The sequence below is a fragment of the Ranitomeya variabilis genome, chromosome 5 (assembly GCF_051348905.1).
Source record: "Ranitomeya variabilis isolate aRanVar5 chromosome 5, aRanVar5.hap1, whole genome shotgun sequence".
In the NCBI taxonomy this organism is placed as follows: domain Eukaryota; kingdom Metazoa; phylum Chordata; class Amphibia; order Anura; family Dendrobatidae; genus Ranitomeya; species Ranitomeya variabilis.
Window position 1 is genome coordinate 6904050 of NC_135236.1, and position 21504 is coordinate 6925553.

Sequence of the window (21504 nt, forward strand, 5' to 3'; positions counted from 1 at the left end):
CAGGGGGGCACCCCTCCTAGCCCCACTACCTGGGGGCACCCCTCCAAGCCCTACTAACCAGGGGGCACCCCTCCTAGCCCTACTACCCGGGGGCACCCCTCCTAGCCCTACTAACCAGGGGGCACCCCTCCTAGCCCTACTACCCGGGGGCACCCTTCCTAGCCCCACTACCTGGGGGCACCCCTCCTAGCCCCACTACCCGGGGGCACCCCTCCTAGCCCCACTACCCGGGGGCACCCCTCCTAGCCCCACTACCCGGGGGCACCCCTCCTAGCCCCACTACCCGGGGGCACCCCTCCTAGCCCCACTACCCAGGGGGGCACCCCTCCTAGCCCTACTACCCGGGAGGCGCCTTTCCGAGCCCTAATGTGGATGTGGCCCTCAATGAAAAGGAGCATGACACCCCAGTAACAGCACCCTAAAGCCATACGCTGCCTGTAACGGGCGTCCAATCATCCTGTATAAACACCTGGTGGCAGCTAGTGGTTCTTTATAGTTAATGCAGAGCTGGCAGTGACCATATGGGGGTATATGTATATATTCCATGTGTATACACCATACGCTCACTGTGAATCCCCCAATATCCGGCCTAGTAGTGGAAGCAGCCGCGGCCTCCACTCGTCAGTCAGTTGTGTAATTGTCCTGATGATTGGAGGCAGTGGTAGGATCTGTGCGATTCCCGGCTGTTTCCTCACAGGTGATGGGTGATTATGACATTTTCTTACCTGTTAGGAAACTGCAGCTGAGCAAAATGACTTTCCACCCAGGTGTGGTCCATATTGTAGCTCCTGAACGCCTGCAGGACGTAGTCAGCCAGCTCCCCATCCTCCTGCGATCCAGCCGGGTGAGCCACCCCAGAGATCTTCCTGTAAGGCAGAAGTCATTATATACCCTGTGGTGAGAGGAGCAGAGTACAGGAGCTGCAGGGGGCGCTGTGTGGGGTCAGTGCTGCGGGGGGCGCTGTGTGGGGTCAGTGCTGTGGGGGGTGCTGTGTGGGGTCAGTGCTGCAGGGGGCGCTGTGTGGGGTCAGTGCTGCGGGGGGCGCTGTGTGAGATCAGCGCTGCGGGGGGCGCTGTGTGAGGTCAGTGCTGTGGGGGGCGCTGTGTGAGGTTAGTGCTGTGGGGGGCGCTGTGTGAGGTTAGTGCTGTGGGGGGCGCTGTGTGAGGTCAGTGCTGTGGGGGGCGCTGTGTGGGGTCAGTGCTGTGGGGGGCGCTGTGTGGGGTCAGTGCTGTGGGGGGCGCTGTGTGGGGTCAGTGCTGTGGGGGGCGCTGTGTGGGGTCAGTGCTGCAGGGGGCGCTGTGTGGGGTCAGTGCTGCAGGGGGCGCTGTGTGGGGTCAGTGCTGCGGGGGGCGCTGTGTGAGATCAGCGCTGCGGGGGGCGCTGTGTGAGGTCAGTGCTGCGGGGGGTGCTGTGTGAGGTCAGTGCTGCGGGGGGCGCTGTGTGAGGTCAGTACTGCGGGGGGCGCTGTGTGAGGTCAGTGCTGTGGGGGGCGCTGTGTGAGGTCAGTGCTGTGGGGGGCGCTGTGTGAGGTCAGTGCTGTGGGGGGCGCTGTGTGAGGTCAGTGCTGCTGGGGGTGCTGTGTGAGGTCAGTGCTGTGGGGGGCGCTGTGTGAAGTTAATACTGCGGGGGGCGCTGTGTGAGGTCAGTGCTGCGGGGGGCGCTGTGTGAGGTTAGTGCTGCGGGGGCGCTGTGTGAGGTCAGTGCTGTGGGGGGCGCTGTGTGAGGTCAGTGCTGTGGGGGGCGCTGTGAGGTCAGTGCTGTGGGGGGCGCTGTGTGAGGTCAGTGCTGCTGGGGGTGCTGTGTGAGGTCAGTGCTGTGGGGGGTGCTGTGTGAGGTCAGTGCTGTGGGGGGCGCTGTGTGAGGTCAGTGCTGCGGGGGCGCTGTGTGAGGTCAGTGCTGTGGGGGGCGCTGTGTGAGGTCAGTGCTGTGGGGGGCGCTGTGAGGTCAGTGCTGTGGGGGGCGCTGTGTGAGGTCAGTGCTGCTGGGGGTGCTGTGTGAGGTCAGTGCTGTGGGGGGCGCTGTGTGAGGTCAGTGCTGCTGGGGGCGCTGTGTGAGGTTAGTGCTGTGGGGGGCGCTGTGTGAGGTCAGTGCTGTGGGGGCGCTGTGTGAGGTCAGTGCTGCTGGGGGTGCTGTGTGAGGTCAGTGCTGTGGGGGGCGCTGTGTGAGGTTAGTGCTGTGGGGGGCGCTGTGTGAAGTTAATACTGCGGGGGGCGCTGTGTGAGGTTAGTGCTGCGGGGGCGCTGTGTGAGGTCAGTGCTGTGGGGGGCGCTGTGTGAGGTCAGTGCTGTGGGGGGCGCTGTGTGAGGTCAGTGCTGCTGGGGGTGCTGTGTGAGGTCAGTGCTGTGGGGGGCGCTGTGTGAGGTCAGTGCTGTGGGGGGCGCTGTGTGAGGTCAGTGCTGCTGGGGGTGCTGTGTGAGGTCAGTGCTGCTGGGGGTGCTGTGTGAGGTCAGTGCTGTGGGGGGCGCTGTGTGAGGTCAGTGCTGTGGGGGGCGCTGTGTGAGGTCAGTGCTGTGGGGGCGCTGTGTGAGGTCAGTGCTGCTGGGGGTGCTGTGTGAGGTCAGTGCTGTGGGGGGTGCTGTGTGAGGTCAGTGCTGTGGGGGGCGCTGTGTGAGGTTAGTGCTGTGGGGGGCGCTGTGTGAAGTTAATACTGTGGGGGGTGCTGTGTGAGGTCAGTGCTGTGGGGGGCGCTGTGTGAGGTTAGTGCTGTGGGGGGCGCTGTGTGAAGTTAATACTGTGGGGGGTGCTGTGTGAGGTTAGTGCTGCGGGGGCGCTGTGTGAGGTCAGTGCTGTGGGGGGCGCTGTGTGAGGTCAGTGCTGTGGGGGGCGCTGTGTGAGGTCAGTGCTGTGGGGGGCGCTGTGTGAAGTTAATACTGTGGGGGGTGCTGTGTGAGGTCAGTGCTGTGGGGGGCGCTGTGTGAGGTTAGTGCTGTGGGGGGCGCTGTGTGAAGTTAATACTGCGGGGGGCGCTGTGTGAGGTTAGTGCTGCGGGGGCGCTGTGTGAGGTCAGTGCTGTGGGGGGCGCTGTGTGAGGTCAGTGCTGTGGGGGGCGCTGTGTGAGGTCAGTGCTGCTGGGGGTGCTGTGTGAGGTCAGTGCTGTGGGGGGCGCTGTGTGAGGTCAGTGCTGTGGGGGGCGCTGTGTGAGGTCAGTGCTGCTGGGGGTGCTGTGTGAGGTCAGTGCTGCTGGGGGTGCTGTGTGAGGTCAGTGCTGTGGGGGGCGCTGTGTGAGGTCAGTGCTGTGGGGGGCGCTGTGTGAGGTCAGTGCTGTGGGGGCGCTGTGTGAGGTCAGTGCTGCTGGGGGTGCTGTGTGAGGTCAGTGCTGTGGGGGGTGCTGTGTGAGGTCAGTGCTGTGGGGGGCGCTGTGTGAGGTTAGTGCTGTGGGGGGCGCTGTGTGAAGTTAATACTGTGGGGGGTGCTGTGTGAGGTCAGTGCTGTGGGGGGCGCTGTGTGAGGTTAGTGCTGTGGGGGGCGCTGTGTGAAGTTAATACTGTGGGGGGTGCTGTGTGAGGTTAGTGCTGCGGGGGCGCTGTGTGAGGTCAGTGCTGTGGGGGGCGCTGTGTGAGGTCAGTGCTGTGGGGGGCGCTGTGTGAGGTCAGTGCTGTGGGGGGCGCTGTGTGAGGTCAGTGCTGTGGGGGGCGCTGTGTGAGGTTAGTGCTGCGGGGGGCGCTGTGTGAGGTCAGTACTGCGGGGGGCGCTGTGTGAGGTTAGTGCTGTGGGGGGCGCTGTGTGAGGTCAGTGCTGTGGGGGGCGCTGTGTGAGGTTAGTGCTGTGGGGGGCGCTGTGTGAGGTCAGTGCTGTGGGGGGCGCTGTGTGAGGTTAGTGCTGTGGGGGGCGCTGTGTGAGGTCAGTGCTGTGGGGGCGCTGTGTGAGGTTAGTGCTGCGGGGGCGCTGTGTGAGGTCAGTGCTGTGGGGGGCGCTGTGTGAGGTCAGTGCTGTGGGGGGCGCTGTGTGAGGTCAGTGCTGTGGGGGGTGCTGTGTGAGGTCAGTACTGCGGGGGGCGCTGTGTGAGGTTAGTGCTGCGGGGGGCGCTGTGTGAGGTCAGTGCTGTGGGGGGCGCTGTGTGAGGTCAGTGCTGTGGGGGGCGCTGTGTGAGGTCAGTACTGCGGGGGGCGCTGTGTGAGGTTAGTGCTGTGGGGGGCGCTGTGTGAGGTCAGTGCTGTGGGGGGCGCTGTGTGAGGTCAGTGCTGTGGGGGCGCTGTGTGAGGTCAGTGCTGTGGGGGGCGCTGTGTGTAGTTAATACTGCGGGGGGCGCTGTGTGAGGTTAGTGCTGTGGGGGGCGCTGTGTGAGGTCAGTGCTGTGGGGGGCGCTGTGTGAGGTCAGTGCTGTGGGGGCGCTGTGTGAGATCAGCGCTGCGGGGGGCGCTGTGTGGGGTCAGTGCTGTGGGGGGCGCTGTGTGAGGTCAGTGCTGTGGGGGCGCTGTGTGAGGTCAGTGCTGTGGGGGGCGCTGTGTGAGGTCAGTGCTGTGGGGGGCGCTGTGAGGTCAGTGCTGTGGGGGGCGCTGTGTGAGGTCAGTACTGCGGGGGGCACTGTGTGAGGTTAGTGCTGTGGGGGGCGCTGTGTGAGGTCAGTGCTGTGGGGGGCGCTGTGTGAGGTCAGTGCTGTGGGGGGCGCTGTGTGAGGTTAGTGCTGCGGGGGGCGCTGTGTGAGGTTAGTGCTGCGGGGGGCGCTGTGTGAGGTCAGTGCTGCGGGGGGCGCTGTGTGAGGTCAGTGCTGCGGGGGGCGCTGTGTGAGGTCAGTGCTGTGGGGGGCGCTGTGTGAGGTCAGTGCTGTGGGGGGCGCTGTGTGAGGTCAGTGCTGTGGGGGGCGCTGTGTGAGGTCAGTGCTGTGGGGGGCGCTGTGTGAGGTCAGTGCTGTGGGGGGCGCTGTGTGAGGTCAGTGCTGTGGGGGGCGCTGTGTGAGGTCAGTGCTGTGGGGGGCGCTGTGTGAAGTTAATACTGCGGGGGGTGCTGTGTGAGGTCAGTGCTGTGGGGGGCGCTGTGTGAGGTCAGTGCTGTGGGGGGCGCTGTGTGAGGTCAGTGCTGTGGAGGGGCGCTGTGTGAGGTCAGTGCTGCGGGGGGCGCTGTGTGAGGTCAGTACTGCGGGGGGCGCTGTGTGAGGTTAGTGCTGTGGGGGGCGCTGTGTGAAGTTAATACTGCGGGGGGTGCTGTGTGAGGTCAGTACTGCGGGGGGCGCTGTGTGAGGTCAGTACTGCGGGGGGCGCTGTGTGAGGTCAGTGCTGTGGGGGGCGCTGTGTGAGGTCAGTGCTGTGGGGGGCGCTGTGTGAAGTTAATACTGCGGGGGGTGCTGTGTGAGGTCAGTACTGCGGGGGGCGCTGTGTGAGGTTAGTGCTGTGGGGGGCGCTGTGTGAGGTCAGTGCTGTGGGGGGCGCTGTGTGAGGTCAGTGCTGTGGGGGGCGCTGTGTGAGGTCAGTGCTGTGGGGGGCGCTGTGTGAGGTCAGTGCTGTGGGGGGCGCTGTGTGAGGTCAGTGCTGCGGGGGGCGCTGTGTGAGGTCAGTGCTGTGGGGGGCGCTGTGTGAGGTCAGTGCTGTGCGGGGGGCGCTGTGTGAGGTCAGTACTGCGGGGGGCGCTGTGTGAGGTCAGTGCTGTGCGGGGCGCTGTGTGAGGTCAGTGCTGTGGGGGGCGCTGTGTGAGGTCAGTACTGCGGGGGGCGCTGTGTGAGGTTAGTGCTGTGGGGGGTGCTGTGTGAGGTCAGTGCTGTGGGGGGTGCTGTGTGATGTCAGTGCTGTGGGGGGCGCTGTGTGTAGTTAATACTGCGGGGGGCGCTGTGTGAGGTCAGTGCTGTGGGGGGCGCTGTGTGAGGTCAGTGCTGCGGGGGGCGCTGTGTGAGGTCAGTGCTGTGGGGGGCGCTGTGTGAGGTCAGTACTGCGGGGGGCGCTGTGTGAGGTCAGTGCTGTGCGGGGCGCTGTGTGAGGTCAGTGCTGTGGGGGGCGCTGTGTGAGGTCAGTACTGCGGGGGGCGCTGTGTGAGGTTAGTGCTGTGGGGGGTGCTGTGTGAGGTCAGTGCTGTGGGGGGTGCTGTGTGATGTCAGTGCTGTGGGGGGCGCTGTGTGTAGTTAATACTGCGGGGGGCGCTGTGTGAGGTCAGTGCTGTGCGGGGCGCTGTGTGAGGTCAGTGCTGTGGGGGGCGCTGTGTGTAGTTAATACTGCGGGGGGCGCTGTGTGAGGTCAGTGCTGCGGGGGCGCTGTGTGAGGTCAGTGCTGCGGGGGGTGCTGTGTGAGGTTAGTGCTGTGGGGGGTGCTGTGTGAGGTCAGTGCTGTGGGGGGTGCTGTGTGATGTCAGTGCTGTGGGGGGCGCTGTGTGTAGTTAATACTGCGGGGGGCGCTGTGTGAGGTCAGTGCTGTGGGGGGCGCTGTGTGAGGTCAGTGCTGCGGGGGGTGCTGTGTGAGGTCAGTGCTGTGGGGGGTGCTGTGTGAGGTCAGTGCTGTGGGGGGCGCTGTGTGTAGTTAATACTGCGGGGGGCGCTGTGTGAGGTCAGTGCTGCGGGGGGCGCTGTGTGAGGTCAGTGCTGCGGGGGGCGCTGTGTGAGGTCAGTGCTGTGGGGGGTGCTGTGTGAGGTCAGTGCTGCGGGGGGTGCTGTGTGAGGTTAGTGCTGTGGGGGGCGCTGTGTGAGGTCAGTGCTGTGGGGGGCGCTGTGTGAGGTCAGTACTGCGGGGGGCGCTGTGTGAGGTTAGTGCTGTGGGGGGCGCTGTGTGAGGTCAGTGCTGTGGGGGGCGCTGTGTGAGGTCAGTGCTGTGGGGGGCGCTGTGTGAGGTCAGTGCTGTGGGGGGCGCTGTGTGAGGTCAGTGCTGTGGGGGGCGCTGTGTGAGGTCAGTACTGCGGGGGGCGCTGTGTGAGGTTAGTGCTGTGGGGGGCGCTGTGTGAGGTCAGTACTGCGGGGGGCGCTGTGTGAGGTCAGTGCTGTGGGGGGCGCTGTGTGAGGTCAGTGCTGCGGGGGGTGCTGTGTGAGGTCAGTGCTGTGGGGGGTGCTGTGTGAGGTCAGTGCTGTGGGGGGCGCTGTGTGTAGTTAATACTGCGGGGGGCGCTGTGTGAGGTCAGTGCTGCGGGGGGCGCTGTGTGAGGTCAGTGCTGCGGGGGGCGCTGTGTGAGGTCAGTGCTGTGGGGGGTGCTGTGTGAGGTCAGTACTGCGGGGGGCGCTGTGTGAGGTTAGTGCTGTGGGGGGCGCTGTGTGAGGTTAGTGCTGTGGGGGGCGCTGTGTGAGGTCAGTGCTGTGGGGGGCGCTGTGTGAGGTCAGTGCTGTGGGGGGCGCTGTGTGAAGTTAATACTGCGGGGGGCGCTGTGTGAGCACCGCCCAGGACAGGAGTAGAGAAGCTGTAATGCACACAGACATTGGATGGCACAGTGCAGTGACATCATTGCGTCATCCAGGGCCCACTGCTTTACTAGACAGAAGAGACAGAGGCTGCGCAGGACGAGAGCCTGGATTAGGTGAGTATCAGCTTTTATTATAATTTTTGTTACATTATTTTGCCACTGAATGGGATACATCAAAAGAGGGGCTGGGTGTGGGGAACACAATACTGAGGGCTGGCTGTGGGGAACATAATTCTGGAGGCTGGCTGTGGGGATCATAATTCTGGAGGCTGGCTGTGGGGATCATAATACTGGGGGCTGGCTGTGGAGAACATAATTCTGGGGGCTGGCTGTGGGGAACATAATACTGGGGGCTGGCTGTGGGGAACACAATACTGAGGGCTGGCTTTGGTGAACATAATTCTGGGGGCTGGCTGTGGAGAACATAATTCTGGAGGCTGGCTGTGGGGAACATAATACTGGGGGCTGGCTGTGGGGAACTTAATAGTGGGGGCTGGCTGTGGTGGACATAATACTGTAAAGCGGTTTTTAAATACCATACTGTATAGGGGGCTCTAGGGAACACACTAGGGTCTCTGGTGACCACTCTGTATAGGGAGCTGTGGGGGGACATTATACCATATAGAGGTTTGCGGTGGCCACTCTGTATAGGGAGCTGTGGAGGACATTATATTGCATAGAGGTTTGCGGTGACCGCTCTGTATAGGGAGCTGGGGGGGACATTATACCTTATAGGGGTTTACAGTGACCACTCTGTATGGGGAGCTGTGGGGGACATTATACCGTATAGGGGTTTGCGGTCACCACTCTGTATAGGGAGCTGGGGGGGACATTATACTGTATAGGGGTTTGCGGTGACCACTCTATAGGGAGCTGTGGGGGACATTATACCGTATAGGGGTTTACGGTGACCACTCTGTATGGGGAGCTGTGGGGGACATTATACTGTATAGGGGTTTGCGGTGACCGCTCTGTATAGGGAGCTGGGGGGGACATTATACCTTATAGGGGTTTACAGTGACCACTCTGTATGGGGAGCTGTGGGGGACATTATACCGTATAGGGGTTTGCGGTCACCACTCTGTATAGGGAGCTGGGGGGGACATTATACTGTATAGGGGTTTGCGGTGACCACTCTGTATGGGGAGCTGTGGGGGACATTATACCGTATAGGGGTTTACGGTGACCACTCTATAGGGAGCTGTGGGGGACATTATACCGTATAGGGGTTTGCAGTGACCACTCTGTATGGGGAGCTGTGGGGGGACATTACACTGTATAGGGGTTTACGGTGACCACTCTATAGGGAGCTGTGGGGGACATTATACTGTATAGGGGTTTGCGGTGACCACTCTGTATGGGGAGCAGTGGGGGACATTACACTGTATAGGGGTTTGCGGTGACCACTCTGTATGGGGAGCTGTGGGGGACATTATACTGTATAGGGGTTTACGGTGACCACTCTATAGGGAGCTGTGGGGGACATTATACCATATAGGGGTTTGCAGTGACCACTCTGTATAGGGAGCAGTGGGGTACATTACACTGTATAGGGGTTTGTGGTGACCACTCTGTATAGGGAGCTGTGGGGGACATTATACTGTATAGGGGTTTGCGGTGACCACTCTGTATGGGGAGCTGTGGGGGACATTATACCGTATAGGGGTTTACGGTGACCACTCTATAGGGAGCTGTGGGGGACATTATACCGTATAGGGGTTTGCAGTGACCACTCTGTATGGGGAGCTGTGGGGGACATTACACTGTATAGGGTTTGTGGTGACCACTCTGTATAGGGAGCTGTGGAGGACATTATACTGTATAGAGGTTTGCAGTGGCCACTCTGTACAGAGAGCTGTGGGGGACATTATACCGTATAGGGGTTTGCAGTGACCACTCTGTATGGGGAGCTGTGGGGGGACATTATACCGTATAGGGGTTTGCAGTGACCACTCTGTATGGGGAGCTGTGGGGGACATTATACTGTATAGGGGTTTGCGGTGACCACTCTGTATGGGGAGCTGTGGGGGACATTATACCGTATAGGGGTTTGCGGTGACCACTCTATAGGGAGCAGTGGGGGGACATTACACTGTATAGGGGTTTGTGGTGACCACTCTGTATAGGGAGCTGTGGGGGACATTATACCGTATAGGGGTTTGCGGTGACCACTCTGTATAGGGAGCAGTGGGGGGACATTACACTGTATAGGGGTTTGTGGTGACCACTCTGTATAGGGAGCTGTGAGGGACATTATACCGTATAGTGGTTTACGGTGACCACTCTGTATGGGGAGCTGTGGGGGGACATTACACTGTATAGGGTTTGTGGTGACCACTCTGTATAGGGAGCTGTGGAGGACATTATACTGTATAGAGGTTTGCAGTGGCCACTCTGTACAGAGAGCTGTGGGGGACATTATACCGTATAGGGGTTTGCAGTGACCACTCTGTATGGGGAGCTGTGGGGGGACATTATACCGTATAGGGGTTTGCAGTGACCACTCTGTATGGGGAGCTGTGGGGGACATTATACTGTATAGGGGTTTGCGGTGACCACTCTGTATGGGGAGCTGTGGGGGACATTATACCGTATAGGGGTTTGCGGTGACCACTCTATAGGGAGCAGTGGGAGGACATTACACTGTATAGGGGTTTGTGGTGACCACTCTGTATAGGGAGCTGTGGGGGACATTATACCGTATAGGGGTTTGCGGTGACCACTCTGTATAGGGAGCAGTGGGGGGACATTACACTGTATAGGGGTTTGTGGTGACCACTCTGTATAGGGAGCTGTGGGGGACATTATACCGTATAGTGGTTTACGGTGACCACTCTATAGGGAGCTGTGGGGGACATTATACCGTATAGGGGTTTGCAGTGACCACTCTGTATGGGGAGCTGTGGGGGGACATTACACTGTATAGGGGATTGTGGTGACCACTCTGTATAGGGAGCTGTGGAGGACATTATACTGTATTGGGGTTTGCAGTTACCACTCTGTATAGAGAGCTGTGGGGGACATTATACCGTATAGGGGTTTGCAGTGACCACTCTGTATGGGGAGCTGTGGGGGGACATTACACTGTATAGGGGTTTGTGGTGACCACTCTGTATAGGGAGCTGTGGAGGACATTATACTGTATAGAGGTTTGCAGTGGCCACTCTGTATAGGGAGCTGTGGGGGACATTATACCGTATGGGGGTTTGCAGTGACCACTTTGTATGGTGAGCTGTGGGGATATTATACTGTATAGGGGTTTGTGGTGACCACTCTGTATGGGGAGCTGTGGGGGACATTATACCATATAGGGGTTTGCGGTGACCACTCTGTATAGGGAGCTGTGGGGGACATTATACTGTATAGGGGTTTGCAGTGACCACTCTGTATGGGGAGCAGTGGGGGACATTACACTGTATAGGAGTTTGTGGTGACCACTCTGTATAGGGAGCTGTGGGGGACATTATACTGTATAGGGGTTTTCAGCGACCACTCTGTATGGGGAGCTGTGGGGGACATTATACCATATAGGGGTTTGCGGTGACCACTCTGTATAGGGAGGTATCACCCTGCAGGGGGCGGGGTCACACCTCCCTCCTCTCTGTATCACCCTGCAGGGGGCGGCGTTACAGCTCCCTCCTCTCTGTATCACCCTGCAGAGGCGGGTCACAGCTCCCTCCTCTCTGTATCACCCTGCAGGGGGCGGGGTCACAGCTCTCTGTATCACCCTGCAGAGGCGGGTCAGCTCCCTCCTCTCTGTATCACCCTGCATGGGGCGGGGTCACAGCTCCCTCCTCTCTGTATCACCCTGCAGGGGGCGGGGTCACAGCTCCCTCCTCTCTGTATCACCCTGCAGGGGGCGGGGTCTTGGTTCTCACTTTATTTTCTGCTGTATTTGTTGCCCGTCCGTCAGATACTTGGTGAATAGATCCTTGATCTCTGACCAGTCCATCTTTATGGGCTCACTTTCTTCCTGCTGAGATGCCTCATCTGACGTGAAGTCATCCCCATTGATGCCGCACGTTGCGCACGGTCGTCTAGTGGCCAAAAATCCAACGAGAAAAGCTGCGGAGGAGACGAGAAGGAAGGTGTGAGACGCGGGGTGCAGCGTCCTCGGGGGACGTCCCTGTCAGCCCCCCCTCTCCCGGGGAGCGCATGCGCCGCACACATCACTCACCGACGAGCGCTGTCAGGATCACGGCCAGGATGAGTTTTTGGTGTTGGGGCGAGATCCAGAGTCGGGGAAGTTTTGGGTTTGGCCTCTGGTCGTCACATGGAGGGCTCTCTATATGAAGCTCAGCCTCGTCTTCCTCTTCCACCCCTCTATAGACTGAATATGACCGGGATGGCATCTGTACAAGGGACAGACATTACATACTGCACCATACGCAGAGCATTGCAAAAGTATCTGCACCCCATCCGAACAGTGCCCTAGATTCCAATCCTTGGGTCTATTGATGATTTCCGGATGGAGGTCAGAAAGTGGACACGTAACACATAGGAGTGAAAGGGCAGTACATAAATATATCATATGTACAGGCAGACACCTACAGCCATGGCAAAAACTAAGTACACCCACTGAATTCTTTGGCTGCGCATCGGGACGTAATAATCATCTTAGAAGGTCAGAGATTTCTGTAACTACTAAACAAGATATAAATGACATCAAGTCATTATTTACCAAGTCCTAAGCCAAGGTGCAGGAGCAGTGTGTGGCTAAGTACGTGCACCTCTTGACTCTATAACTTGTGGAACCACCTTTTAAAAAAATCACTTTCTTACGACTTCCATTGCCCATGGCAACACTTCCAAACAAGCCGTACATGTTCAGTCTTCTCTAATTGTACCATCATAACCCTGGACAACAAGTCTGGGCCTTTGGAGTCTGAGCTGCAGTTCTTAGGTTCCTGCTTGTTTCCATGAGCATAACTTGGGTGATTTAGCTGCATCGTCCGCTCCTGGGAAGATTTTGAGCTCTCTTGAAAGTTTTCCATCTTTCTCACTGTGGACTGATGGACTCCAGTCTGATGGGCACCAACAATCGCTTCTCTAAGATCATTGCCGATGTCTTTCCTCTTTGGCATTGTGGTAACACACACATGAATGCTCCAGACCATCAAACTGCCAGAACTTCTGCTTTTATAGAGGGGCTCAGACTTACAGACAAACAGGTAATCCAGGGCATCTGATTGACTGCCCCTGACTGATGCTCATGGAAGCAGGAAGGGTGTACTTAATTTTTCCCACAGCTTTTACATTTTGACCTAGTTTTTGTTAAATAATTTTAAGAGCTTCTAAGGACCAGATGGTTTTTTTTTTGGATATATTTGATAAACCTAAGTTACACAGGTTATTACATACATGTGTTATTTAGAGAAGGCTATAGATATCTTATATACAGGCAGGGTCGTAACGACTGCGGTCACAGAGGGAGCGACCGGGCCCATGCTGCTGACACCGGCCCATAGTTCAGCTGGATCTATATCCTTCGACTTAGTCCTCCGCCGGGTCTCTACACCTCGATACACGCCGCCGGGCCACTCAGGGCAGCAGCTGATGTCAGTGTGCACGTGACTGGTGGCTCATGGCAGTGACATCATGCGCTGTCCAGGGCCTGCACACTGACATCAGCTGACGGGGACATGTATGCCAGGACGGGGACACATTCCAGGGTGGGTGACGTATACCAGGATGGGGCCCAGGATTGGGGACATATACCAGGATGGGGCCCAGGACAGGCAGCATATACCAGGATGGGGCCTAGGACAAGGGACATGTATACCAGGATGGGGCCCAGGATTGGGGACATGTATACCAGGATGGGGCCCAGGATTGGGGACATATACCAGGATGGGGCCCAGGACAGGGAACATATACCAGGATGGGGCCCAGGACGGGGAACATATACCAGGATGGGGCCTAGGACGGGGGACATGTATACCAGGATGGGGCCCAGGACTGGGGACATGTATGCCAGGATGGGGCCCTGGAGGGGGGACATGTATACCAGGATGGAGCTCAGGAGGGGGGACATGTATACCAGGAAGGGGCCCAGGATTGGGGACATGTATACCAGGATGGGGCCCAGGACAGGGGACATGTATACCAGGATGGGGCCCAGGACAGGGGACATGTATACCAGGATGGGGCCCAGGACAGGGGACATGTATACCAGGATGGGGCCCAGGACAGGGGACATGTATACCAGGATGGGGCCCAGGACAGGGGACATGTATACCAGGATGGGGCCCAGGACAGGGGACATGTATACCAGGATGGGGCCCAGGACAGGGGACATGTATACCAGGATGGAGCCCAGGACAGGGGACATGTATACCAGGATGGGGCCCAGGATTGGGGACATGTATACCAGGATGGGGCCCAGGATTGGGGACATGTATACCAGGATGGGGCCCAGGAGGGGGGACATGTATACCAGGATGGGGCCCAGGATTGGGGACATGTATATCAGGATGGGGCCTAGGAGGGGGGACATGTATACCAGGACGGGGACACATTCCAGGGTGGGTGACGTATACCAGGATGGGGCCCAGGAGGGGGGACATGTATACCAGGATGGGGCCCAGGATGGGGGACATGTATACCAGGATGGGGCCCAGGACTGGGGACATGTATGCCAGGATGGGGCCCAGGACGGGGGACATGTATACCAGGATGGGGCCCTGGAGGGGGGACATGTATACCAGGATGGGGCCCTGGAGGGGGGACATGTATACCAGGATGGGGCCCTGGAGGGGGGACATGTATACCAGGATGGGGCCCAGGACAAGGGACATGTATACCAGGACGGGGCCCAGGACTGGGGACATGTATACCAGGATGGGGCCCAGGATTGGGGACATGTATACCAGGATGGAGCTCAGGAGGGGGGACATGTATACCAGGATGGGGCCCAGGACAGGGAACGTATACCAGGATGGGGCCCAGGACAGGGAACGTATACCAGGATGGGGCCCAGGACAGGGAACGTATACCAGGATGGGGCCCAGGACAGGGAACGTATACCAGGATGGGGCCCAGGACAGGGAACTTATACCAGGATGGGGCCCAGGACAGGGAACGTATACCAGGATGGGGCCCAGGACTGGGGACATGTATACCAGGATGGGGCCCAGGACTGGGGACATGCACACCAGGAGGGGGGACATATATGCCAGGATGGGGAATATACAGCTCTGGCAAAAATGAAGAGACCACCACATCAAATCCCTGTCATGGCCGCCCAATCTCCAGACCTGAACTCCACTGAAAACCTCTGGAATGTAATCAAGAGGAAGATGGAAAGTCACAAGCCATCAAACACAGAAGAACGGCTGACATTATTGTACCAGGAGAGGCATAAGGTCACCCAGGAGCAGTGTGAGAGACTGGAGGAAAGCTGCCAAGACGCAGGAAAGCTGGGATTAACAATCATGGTTATTCCACAATATATTGATTTCTGAACTCTTCCGGAGGTAAAACATTAGTATTGTTGTTTCTAAATGATTATGAACTTGTTATCTTTGCCTTATTTGAGGTCAGAAAGCACAGTTGTTGTTTTTTTTTTTTTACCATTTTCTTTGTCAGAAAAAAAATACAAAATGTATTGTTTGGAACTTCGGAGAGATGTTGTCAGTAGTTTATAGAATAAAAGAACAATTTACATTTTACTCAAAAATATAAAGAGAAAAATCAGACAAAAATTGAACATTGTGCAGTGGTCTCTTCATTTTTGCCAGAGCTGTATATACCAGGATTGGGCCAAGGATATGGGACATACACACACGTGGTCAAAATTGTTGGTCCCCCTCGTTTGATGACGGAAAAACCCACAATGGTCACAGAAATAACTTGAATCTGACAAAAGTAATAATAAAAGATCTATGAAAATGAACAAATTAAAGTCAGACATTGCTCTTCAGCCATGCTTCCACAGAATTAAAAACAAATAAAACTCATGAAATCGTTATTTCTGTGACCATTGTGGGTTTTTCGGTCATCAAACGAGGGGATCAACAATTTTGACCATGTGTGTATACCAGGATGGTGAACATATATACAAGGATGGGGGACATAGAGTGGGGGAAATAAGTATTGGATCCCTTGCTGATTTTGTAAGTTTGCCCAGTGACAAAGACATGAACAGTCTATAATATTAAGGGTCGGTTAATTTTAACATTGAGAGACAGAATATCAAAAATAAAACCCAGAAAATCACATTGTATAAATGTATTTGCATTTTGCAGTGAGAAATAAGTATTTGATCCCTCTGGCAAACAAGACTTAACACTTGGTGGTAAAACCCTTGTTGGCAAGCCCAGCAGTCAGACGTTTTTGTAGTTGATGATGAGGTGTGCGCACATGTCAGGAGGAATTTTGCTCCACTCCTCTTTGCAGATCATCTCTGAAGCATTAAGATTCTGAGGCTGTTGCTTGGCAACTTGGAGCTTCAGCTCCCTCCATAAGTTTTCTATGGGATTGAGGTCTGGAGACTGGCTAGGCCACTCCATGACCTTAATGTGCTTCTATTTGAGCCATTCCTTTGTTGCCTTTGCTGTATGTTTTGGGTCATTGTCTTGCTGAAAGACCCAGCCACGACCCATTTTTAATGTCCTAGCGGAGGGAAGGAGGTTGTCACTCAGGATTTTATGGTACATGGCTCCATCCATTCTCCCATTGATGCGGTGAAGTAGTCCTGTGCTCTTAGCAGAGAAATACTCCCAAAACATAATGGTTCCTCCTCCATGCTTGACAGTGGGGATGGTGTTCTTTGTGTCAAAGGCAGCATTTCTCTTTCTCCAAACATGGTGAGTTGAGTTAATGCTAAAGATCTCAATTTTTGTCTCATCTGACCACAACACCTTCTCCCAGTCACTCACAGAATCATCCAGGTGTTCAATGGTAAACTCCAGCCGGGCTGCACATGTGTCTTCTGGAGCAGGGGACCTTGCGGGCACTGCAGGATTTTACACCTTTATGGTGTAATGTGTTACCAATGGTTTTCTTGGTGACTGTGGTCCCAGCTGCCTTGAGAACATTAACAAGTTCCCCCCGTGTAGTTTTAGGCTGATCTCTCACCTTCCTCATGATCAAGGATACCCCACAAGGTGAGATTCTGCATGGTGCCCCAGATCGATGTCGATTGACAGTCATTTTCTATTTCTTCCATTTTCTTACTATTGCACCAGCAGTTGTCTCCTTCTCACCCAGCGTCTTACTTATGGTTTTGTAGCACATTCCAGCTTTGTGCAGGTCTATGATATTGTCCCTGACATCCTTATAAAGCTCTTTGGTCTTGCCCATGTTGTAAAGGTTAGAGTCTGATTAATGGAGTCTGTGGACAGGAGTCTTTTATAAAGGTGACTATGTAAGACAGATGTCTATAATACAGGTAACGAGCTCTTAACTGGTCTATAGGAGCCAGAACTCTTAATGGTTGGTAGGGGATCAAACACTTATTTCTCACTGCAAAATGCAAATAAATTGATATAATTTATACCAGTGACTTTCTGGATTTTATTTTTGATATTCTGTCTCTCAATGTTAAAATTAACCTTCCCTTAAAATTATAGACTGTTCATGTCTTTGTCTGTGGGCAAACTTACAAAACCAGCAAGGGATCAAATACTTATTTCCCACACTGTATATACCAGGATAAGCTCAGGATGGGGGACATGTATACCCGAATGAGGGACACATATACCAGGAGGTGGGATATATATTCCAGGATGGGGGACATACAGTCATGGCTGAAAGTGCTAGCATCGTTGAAATTGTTCCAGAAAATAGGTTTCCCCATCCTGGGCCCTTCCTGGTATATATATGCCTACCTGGTATATACTATATACCAAGATGGGATACATATACACCAGGATGAGAAACGTATCTATATCAGGATAGGGAACATATATAACTGTAATGTACGCAGGACATTCTACGTAATGGGGGGGGGGGGGCAACACGTATTTGGATATATTATATACAGGTGGTGTCACATGGGTTATTACATACATGTATCATATAGGGAAGGATATGGATATATTATATACAGGTGATGTTACATGGGTTATTACATACATGTATCATATATAGGGAAGGATATGGATATATTATATACAGGTAATATTACATGGGTTATTACATGTATCATATATAGGGAAGAATATGGATATATTATATACAGGTAATATTACATGGGTTATTACATTCATGTATCATATATAGGGAAGGATATGGATATATTATATACAGGTGATGTCACATGGGTTATTACATGTATCATATATAGGGAAGGATATGGATATATTATATACAGGTAATATTACATGGGTTATTACATTCATGTATCATATAGGGAAGGATATGGATATATTATATACAGGTGATGTCACATGGGTTATTACATGTATCATATATAGGGAGGATATGGATATATTATATACAGGTAATATTACATGGGTTATTACATTCATGTATCATATAGGGAAGGATATGGATATATTATATACAGGTAATATTACATGGGTTATTACATGTATCATAAATAGAGGAGGATATGGATATATTATATACAGGTAATATTACATGGGTTATTACATTCATGTATCATATAGGGAAGGATATGGATATATTATATACAGGTAATATTACATGGGTTATTACATGTATCATAAATAGAGGAGGATATGGATATATTATATGCAGGTGATGTCACATGGGTTATTACATACTTGTATCATATATAGAGGAGGGTATGGATATATTATATACAGGTGATGTTACATGGGTTATTTACATGTATCATATATAGGGAGGATATGGATATATTATATACAGGTGATGTTACATGGGTTATTACATGTATCATATATAGGGAGGATATGGATATATTATATACAGGTAATATTACATGGGTTATTACATGTATCATATATAGGGAGGATATGGATATATTATATACAGGTGATGTTACATGGGTTATTACATGTATCATATATAGGGAGGATATGGATATATTATATACAGGTAATATTACATGGGTTATTACATGTATCATATATAGGGAGGATATGGATATATTATATACAGGTAATATTACATGGGTTATTACATGTATCATATATAGGGAGGATATGGATATATTATATACAGGTAATATTACATGGGTTATTACATGTATCATATATAGGGAGGATATGGATATATTATATACAGGTGATGTTACATGGGTTATTACATGTATCATACAGTTATGTCCATATATATTTGGACAGACATTTTTCTAATTTTGGTTATAGACATTACCACAATGAATTTTAAACAAAACCATTCAGATGCAGTTGAAGTTCAGACTTTCAGCTTTCGTTTGAGGGTATCCACATTAAAATTCGATGAAGGGTTTAGGAGTTTCAGCTCCTTAACATGTACCACCCTGTTTTTAAAGGGACCAAAAGTAATTGGACAATTGACTCCAAGGCTATTTCATGGACAGGTGTGGGCAATCCCTTCGTTATGTCATTCTCAATTAAGCAGATAAAAGGCCTGGAGCTGATTTGAGGTGAGGTGCTGCATTTGGAAGGTTTTGCTGTGAAGTAAACATGCGGTAAAGGAGCTCTCCATGCAGGTGAAACAAGCCATCCTTAAGCTGCGAAAACAGAAAAAACCCATCCGAGAAATTGCTACAATATTAGAAGTGGCAAAATCTACAGTTTGGTCCATCCTGAGAAGGAAAGAAAGCACTGGTGATCTCATCAATGCAAAAAGACCTGGGCGCCCACAGAAGACAACAGCGGTGGAGGATCGCAGAATAATCTCCATGGTGAAGAGAAACCCCTTCACAACAGCCAACCAAGTGACCAACACTCTCCAGGAGGTCGGCGTATCAATATCCAAATCTACCATAAAGAGAAGACTGCATGAAAGTAACTACAGAGGGATCACTGCACGGTGCAGCCACTCATAAGCATCAAGAAGAAAAAGGCTAAAAAACATCTAAAAAAGCCGGCACAGTTCTGGAAGAACATTCTGTGGACAGATGAAACCAAGATCAACCTCTACCAGAATGATGGAAAGAGAAAAGTATGGCGAAGGCGTGGTACAGCTCATGATCCAAAGCATACCACATCATCTGTAAAACACGGCGGAGGCGGTGTGATGTCTTGGGCATGCATGGCTGCCAGTGGCACTGGGTCACTAGTGTTTATGGATGATGTGACACAGGAATGAATTCTGAGGTCTTCAGAGCCGCCATACTGTGTGCTCAGATCCAGCCAAATGCAGCCAAACTGATTGGTCGTCGTTTCATACTACAGATGGACAATGACCCAAAACATAAAGCCAAAGCAACCCAGGAGTTTATTAAAGCAAAGAAGTGGAATATTCCGGAATGGCCAAGTCAGTCACCTGATCTCAACCCAATTGAGCAGCATTTCACTTGTTAAAGACTAAACTTCAGACAGAAAGGCCACAAACAAACAGCAACTGAAAACCACCGCAGTGAAGGCCGAGCATCAAAAAGGAGGAGACACAGCGTCTGGTGATGTCCATGAGGTCAAGACTTCAGGCCGTCATTGCCAACAAAGGGTTTTCAACCAAGTACTAGAAATGAACATTTTATTTACAATTATTGAATCTGTCCAATTACTTTTGGTCCCTTTAAAAACAGGGTGGCACATATTAAGGAGCTGAAACTCCTAAACCCTTCATCCAATTTTAATGTGGATACCCTCAAATGAAAGCTGAAAGTCTGAACTTCAACTGCATCTGAATTGTTTTGCTTAAAATTCATTGTGGTAATGTCTATAACCAAAATTAGAAAAATTTTCTCTCTGTCCAAATATATATGGACCTAACTGTATATAGGGAGGATATGGATATATTATATACGGGTGATGTCACATGGGTTATTACATACATGTATCATATATAGGGAAGGATATGGATATATTATATACAGGTGATGCCACATGGGTTATTACATACATGTATCATATATAGGGAGGATATGGATATATTATATACAGGTGATGTTACATGGGTTATTACATACATGTATCTAATATAGGGGAGGATATGGATATATTATATACAGGTGATGTTACATGGGTTATTACATGCATGTATCATATATAGAGGATGATTTGGATATATTATATACAGGTAATATTACATGGATTATTAGATACATGTATCATATATAGGGAAGGATGTGGATATATTATATACAGGTAATATTACATGGGTTATTACATACATGTATCATATATAGGGGAGGATGTGGATATATTATATACAGGTAATGTTACATGGGTTATATTACATACATGTATCTAATATAGAGAAGGATATATTATATACAGGTTATTAGCTGCACATGTTATCACATATTATTGGATCGGAATTGCATGGAGCTTGTACTTACCGCCGTGTGGATTATCTTTCTCACTGATTCCATCTTATGACCTGCAGAGAGCAAGAGAAAAGTCAGATATCAGAGTGTCCCACATGTAGATCCACCCAGCTGAAGTCCACTCCCATCCACAATCACACATGTACGGTGCCAATATGTGTGATCTCAGAAACACCGACTGTTAGGTGGCAACTACACCAGTCTAAGAGATGGCCAGGGCTCTGAAACCAGATATAGGTGATGGTGGCGCCAGTGGTGGAGCTGATGGCATGGTGGTGCCAGTGGTGGAGCTGGTGGTGTCAGTGGTGGAGCTGATGGCATGGTGGTGCCAGTGGTGGAGCTGATGGCATGGTGGTGCCAGTGGTGGAGCTGACGGCATGGTGGCGCCAGTGGTGGAGCTGACGGCATGGTGGCGCCAGTGGTGGAGCTGACGGCATGGTGGCGCCAGTGGTGGAGCTGACGGCATGGTGGCGCCAGTGGTGGAGCTGACGGCATGGTGGCGCCAGTGGTGGAGCTGATGGCATGGTGGTGCCAGTGGTGGAGCTGATGGCATGGTGGTGCCAGTGGTGGAGCTGATGGCATGGTGGTACCAGTGGTGGAGCTGATGGCATGGTGGCGCCAGTGGTGGAGCTGATGGCATGGTGGTGCCAGTGGTGGAGCTGATGGCATGGTGGTGTCAGTGGTGGAGCTGACGGCATGGTGGTGCCAGTGGTGGAGCTGACGGCATGGTGGTGCCAGTGGTGGAGCTGATGGCATGTTGGTGTCAGTGGTGGAGCTGATGGCATGGT

The 21504-nt window shown here is 53.0% G+C and overlaps 1 protein-coding gene across 1 annotated transcript in view; it reads right to left on the minus strand.

Moving 5' to 3' along the window:
* TFR2 (transferrin receptor 2) overlaps positions 1-21504 on the minus strand; it is a 112672-nt gene that overhangs the window by 51317 nt on the left and 39851 nt on the right. Inside the window, exons 2-5 of the mRNA XM_077261519.1 lie at positions 20729-20769; positions 11486-11660; positions 11187-11373; positions 726-866 (exon numbers count right to left, since the gene is read on the minus strand). Coding sequence (XP_077117634.1) covers positions 726-866; positions 11187-11373; positions 11486-11660; positions 20729-20761 — 536 coding nt within the window. The 5' untranslated portion in view covers positions 20762-20769. The remainder of the gene's footprint in view (positions 1-725; positions 867-11186; positions 11374-11485; positions 11661-20728; positions 20770-21504) is intronic.